We start from the raw sequence: 6428 nt of genomic DNA, 5'->3' as shown, positions 1-6428 counted from the left end.
CCGAAAATACTCTGCATTTTTGATTAAATTTCTAAAACATTTATTCCAACACTCAACAGATAGTTTTTCTAAATATGATAAATAGATAGCCAACAAAATTCCAAAAAAATATTTAAATAGTAAAAAATATTTTAATTTAATGTATTAAAATTTAAAAATAAATTTTAATTATGACATGTATCTTAACATTTATATAAATATATATCATAATCTAAATATAAATAATTTAACAACTTAAATTAAAATAAAAATAAAAATCCCGGGCGTAGCCCGGGTTAATCCCTTGTCTATATATATATAAAATTGTTTGCCTCTCTCCTGTTGCGCCACCTCAGCATCCAGGTCAGAAAGTCGACTTCTGTGGTGTTGACACGTGTCTCGGCCACTGATACTCTGCGTTTCATTTAGTCTGTAAAATCATGGGCTTCAATGTGGGTTTTAGATCTCGAAAAGCCGTCACGCTCATCACCACCACTTTCTTTGTGTCTCTTTCGATGACATCGTCGCCGTCGTCATGGTCTCGAGCTCGCCCCCATGGTCACTGGTCTCAAGCTCGCACCGTCTCGCCCCGTCGTCACCATCTCGAGCTCGCTCCGTCGTCACAGTCTCGAACTCGCTCCGTCGTCACTGTATCGAGCTCGCTCCATCGTCAATGTATCGAGCTCGCTCCGTCGTCAATGGTCTCAAGCTCGCTCTGTCACCACCACTCTCGAACTCGCCCCAAAAGTCATCGATGGAGAAGGAGATCGAGAGAATACAGAGAAAGATAGTGCGAAGGTAGAGCCGGAGGAGGAAGGAGGCAGTGGTTTACGGCAGTTCACGAGAGTGAGATGGTAGAGCCGGCTGGAGGAGGAAAGGCTCAAGGCAGCTGGAGGCAAATCTCATTGCGGCTGGAAGAGGAAGGCTCGTGGAGGCTGTCTCTTTTTTAGGTTTAGGTTTTTTTTTTCTAAGATTTGGTTTAGTGTAAACCTATTTGGGTAGATGTGATGGTTTAATTTTTTTTGTTAATTCTGGTTTCGTTTTGTAAACTGAATTTTAATTGTAATTCCATTTTAATTTATAAATAAAAAATTTCTTTATTTTAATTATCATAAAATTATAATAAATTATTATTTATTTTTAATTATAAATCAAATTCTGGATTAATTTTTTTAATTATAATGTTACTCAATAGCAAAGTATAAAAAAGCTATTATATTGTTTAGGGATAATAGCATTTATAAAACTGTTATGATTAATAGGAGAGACCTATTATAGCTTGGGTAGACATAGCGGTTTCAATAACGCTAACAGTGACATGTCATAGCAAGAAAAGCATTTTTTTTATGCTAAGAAAATCATTTTTTCTTGTAGCAAAACTAAACTAAACTAATCTGGGCATATAAACTCCGATCCAATCAACAATAGATCAGAGCACCATTATCGCATCACTTTTTGCGTCTCTAAAGGGGTGGGGGGCCATGTTTTAGAAAAAACCGTATGCAAAGTGGGCAGAATAAGAGACGTTTGCTGTGTGTGTTTTGAACTGTTCGCGGGCCCCACCGACACGTGGCGGCCCGCGATTGGTTCGAATTTTAATTTTTTTTTTTTTTTAAATCAGAAAAAAAGAAAAGTTAAAAAAATAAGAAACCTTTATAGGGTATATGGGATAAAGATGGTCTCAAAATCTGCAATCAAAACCCAAAATTCACCATTATAGATAAGAGAGACGAGAACAAACCGGACAATAACTAGAGGAACTGGAAGCGGTATTGATGGTGAGAAGGGTGATCTCATCGACTTTGGGTCTGAACACAACGAGCTCAGAGTTTCCGTTGAGCGAGAGGCGGCGACGATCGCATGGAGCGAGAGGCGGCAATGATCGCATGGAGAATACTGAACAGAACGATTGGTGCCAAAAAAAAAAATCTTTAGCCGTGAAGGCAATTCCAAAAATGAATCCATTGCAGACCGCGCGGTGGAATCTGAACAAGGCGAATATACATGATTTTCGTCGCCGGCAGATGTCAGGGATGACGTTAGCGCCGCCGCAAAGAGAAAACAGAGAAGGGGGAATCTAGCCATCTGTTAGAGAGTAACTCCTAAACTTCTTCTGCATCCGATTCGTTGGACGTGTCTCGAATAGTTAGATAAGCCTTTTAACTTATGGGCCTCACACTAAAGGTCCAAAACTTAAAGTTTGTTTAATTTTTAAACTAAAAAAATGTCATATTAACCCAAACAACATTTAAAAGACAAACTATAAGGATCAGTACACGGACTCAGGCTCCTACTTTAAAATGGACAAACACTAAAATTGTTTAGATGTTAATATATAATAAATCACTAACATTTAGTGAGGTCAATGGTAAATTACATTAAATTAGTTTTAAGCATAAAATAAATATATTTTATAAGTATTGTGAACACAAATGTAAAGTTATTGTATTTAACTAAATGTGATTTTTTTTAAAAAAAAATATTTTTATAAAAAAATTCAACTGAAAATGACATAACTTAATTATGCTGATGTCATAAAAAAAGAGTTAAAACACAAATTACTTACAAAGTAACCAACAACTTAAATTAATAAAATAGTATATCTCATACGCACCTCTTACAAACGTAAAATTAAAACACAAACCACAAAATTATATAACAAATAATCATTTATATAACAAGTAAAGTATATCCCGTCCGTAGGGCGGGCCAACCCTAGTCTTCTTTATATATAAAAGAGACTTTCCTTCTCTCTTAGGATGTCCACATGGGATGACAGGTCACTAATTCGTGCATCATGTATCTGACACGTGACTCACATCCAAAACACAGCTCTTCAACATATGTGTATGGGACGATCGATCTTCCTCACGGTTTCTGAAACTGAGTGCGTTATGGTTTTGTACAAGTTCTTCAATGCTTTGTTTGCATCGGCGAGGATCTGTGATATCATGTATAAATAAGACATTATTTCTCTTCTGAAAATCACGATCTATTCATTGGACCTGAAATCAATCCACCGTCTCTCACCTGCGATCATTGCGTGAAGACGGAGTCGTTGCTGTGACGTTCGATATTCACTTCACCACCTCTGGTCAATCAAGGCGTGATGGTTTAGGGGTGCATTTCAATCAACTTAATTATGCTTCTGCTCCTTACCTCCGCTGCCAAAACTGTAAAGGAAATCTTCTGCGAGGGATCGAGTCTTCTGCGTTTTTAGGGGCAAGCAGCTACGGATTAGCGATAGTCCTCCTGATCCAATCAAGCTTTTATCCACTTCCCTCTACAAACGGTTTCTCAGTCCTCCTGATCCAATCAAGCTTACCTTCACTTCATCCTACAAACGGTTTCTCAGCTCTCTTAATTTAGATGGATAGGTGAAAACATCAAATCTCATCATTCATACAATGTTTTTGCTGATCAAAAAAAAAGAAGCTCCCATTCTGTTTATTGTGTTGTGCTATTGTAAAGAAGGAGACTTTATGAAACAATTTTATATGCAGAAACCGTTTGGCATGTGAGTATATTGAAGAATGGGTAAACTATTAAAGAGGTGACGGAGAAGTTCGTTGAGAGATACTGTAACATTAAATTTCTGCAAGGCTATGGCTTGACTGAGACGGCGGCTATAGTTGCTTCTATGTTTACTAAAGAGGAGACTGAGAGGTACGGATCCTCTGGTTTGCTTGCTCCGAACGTGGATGGTAAGATTGTGGATCCGGATACGGGTTGAGTCTTGGGGGTGCATTGAACCGGGGAGCTCTGCCTCCAGAGTCCTACCGTGATGAAAGGTGATTGATTCTTTTCGAAAAGGTGTTTTTGTTTTTGGTATGAAACTGTTTTGAGTTGTTTTTAAAAGCTTATTTTAAGAACGAGGAAGCTACTGCATCTACTATTGATTCAGAAGGATAGTTGAAGACTGGAGATTTGTGTTACATTGACAATGAAGGTTTTTGTCTTTGTTGTTGATAGATTAAAGGAGCTTATCAAATGCAATCGTTATCAGGTAATAAACAAAAATCTTTCTTAATGTGTGGATCATCTTTTGTAAAGTTGGTGTGTTTTGGTAGTGGTTTAAAATGTTTGTTAGGTTGCTCCAGCTGAGCTTGAAGCATTGTTGCTTGCTCATCCAGAGATTGCTGATGCAGCAGTAATACCGCAAGGACTTTTTCTTTTAACATGATAGAGATTGCTAAATTCTTCTCTTTTTAATGACCTTTTTTCTGTAGCTCTTTACTTTTTATTTCTTATGTTTTTTGAAGCATCCCTGACTTGAAAGCTGGGCAATATCCAATGGCATATATCGTAAGAACAGCTAGAAGTAACTTATCCAAAAAATCCCTCTGGCAAAATTTTAAGAAGAGAACTTATAAAGCTCACAAACTCGAAGCTCTAGCAAACAACTCTATCTTACACTTCACTGTTAGTTAACTCATTTATTTGGTTAACCGATTATTTATTTCTCTTATAGAAATCTCTTTCAAAACTGAATATTGATTTTGCTCAGCCTGTGAGTTCTCTCCTCTCCCTGTGTCGACGTGTTCCTCTTCTTGGTGTCTCTGTTTCTCATATCTGCTATTGTTGATTTTGTCTAGAAGCAGCAGGTCTATTCTAAGTTGCTGCGTCCGAGTTTCGTTACGGTCCGAGCCATGTCAGAGTCTCAGACAGCTCTAAAGAATCAGCCACAGTCCTCGGCCTCCTCTGGTTTGTTTTTGTGTTAACCTGCAAGTTCATATTCAGAGATTGATTTCAATTATATTCTGTTTACAATAAGGTTTTTAATGTAACATGGGCGTGTGTACATCAGGAAAGAAGCAAGCTTTGATATCTTCATCTGACAAGTAGGATTTAGCTACTGTTGGCAACGGTCTTCAAGAGTAGGTATGTGTTATTTCATAATTTTTAGTTATGTTTCTGTTCTAATAAGTGTTTATGGATTGAAAAATGATTCCTTTTGTTTTCATTGTTTCTACTGGAGGAACGCCTCTACCTTGGAGAATGCTGGAGTCTCTGTCACTTCCAAAGTGGAGACGCTTACTCATTTCCCTGAAATGGCAAGTTTCATTCTTTATCTGCTGGTAATGATTAAGCAGTTGTGTTTGGTATATTAAACTTACCTCTCATTTTGTTTTTTTTTCTTCTCATAAAAGCAGCTTGATGGCCGTGTGAAGAGTTTGCACCCAAACATACACGGTGGTATCCTCGCTGGAAGAGATGTGGATCATCATATGGAAGCTCTTAATGAGCATGGCATTGGTGAGTTTGGACATCTGATTAGCCTTTTATTTTCTAAGGTTGAGACAAGTTAATATGTAGTATTCCTTCGTGTTAAATAGCATCATTTTGTTTTGTATTGAATGACAAAATGAAGGAAATTTATTGTGGAACCGAACTCTTCCTCCGCCATCTCCAATAAGACCTTAAAGATTGGATGTTTCAGATAATCCAACGGCATAACAAGCCCCCTGCCTTCTCTGGTGTACACAGAGAAGTGTCCTTTCTTACAATGCCTCCACTTCTCCATCATATTGGTGAGTTTAAGACTCTTGCAAGATCCTTTCTTCATATGTTTCGACTCTGATGTCTCTGCTCTTTGATCTGTTACCAACATAATACCATTGTGTATACTATTTATTAGACTGTTAAGGTCTGAAGCTATACCTTCCTCTCTCTCCATGTATATATACTACAAAACGTGATTAGTGTTTGTGAAAATATCTCGAACAAAAAATATAATTCTTAAATAACTAATAAAAAGAATATGAATTTTTTTTAAAAATAATTTAATAACATAAAAATAATTATGAAAATGAGAATTTATTTTACAATAACAAATACTCCGAGTGAAACACAAGAAATACGAGAAACTAAAAAAATATTATAAAATGGAAGTCACATAATTTTCAAAGATTTTTAACAATTAATTGAGAAAAATATAATAAAATAGAACTAAAAGAATTAACTATAAAAATAAATGAAAATTGTATTTATATAATAACACATTAAAGAAACCATATGCAATTAAATGTAGTAACTTCATGAATTTCAAAGAGAGTTTCAATACAACTAATTTAATACTAATATGAAAATAATTTTTTTGTAATTATAAATTTTAAATTGAAACGCAATAAAAACGATAAGATATAGAAGTATAAATGAAAGGAGAAAATATAAAATAAACCAATCAAAATATTTATATTACCAAAATGAAGAAGAACACATTTCTATTGAAATCATCTCAACCATCAACGCATAAATTTACTTAATTTCAAAAAATAGTGAAAATTCATAATAAAACCTATAAAATAAAGTAACCACAAAAATAATTATTCAACGCACATATATCCAAACTTTCTCAAATAAGAACAACTATTAAACCAATTATACATACTTAACTAATGTGTTTTTCTTTGCTTTTAATTTATAAAGAATTTAAAATATCCCAAAAC

General features: G+C 35.3%; 1 protein-coding gene across 1 annotated transcript; it reads left to right on the top strand.

Moving 5' to 3' along the window:
* The first annotated feature begins 3778 nt into the window (after positions 1–3778).
* Positions 3779–6221, top strand: LOC103856264 (4-coumarate--CoA ligase-like 5). The gene is made up of 7 exons (XM_033287165.1): positions 3779–3985; positions 4070–4137; positions 4242–4401; positions 4575–4683; positions 4787–5033; positions 5133–5235; positions 5351–6221. The coding sequence occupies exons 1-5, from the start codon at positions 3923–3925 to the stop codon at positions 4822–4824; spliced, it is 438 nt and encodes a 145-aa protein (XP_033143056.1). The 5' UTR covers positions 3779–3922; the 3' UTR covers positions 4825–5033; positions 5133–5235; positions 5351–6221.
* The last annotated feature ends 207 nt before the right edge of the window (positions 6222–6428 follow it).

Source organism: Brassica rapa, chromosome A03, assembly GCF_000309985.2.
Source record: "Brassica rapa cultivar Chiifu-401-42 chromosome A03, CAAS_Brap_v3.01, whole genome shotgun sequence".
Taxonomy (NCBI): Eukaryota; Viridiplantae; Streptophyta; class Magnoliopsida; order Brassicales; family Brassicaceae; genus Brassica; species Brassica rapa.
The sequence above is the reverse complement of the archived record's forward strand: the minus strand, read 5'-3'. Positions and strand labels throughout refer to the sequence as shown.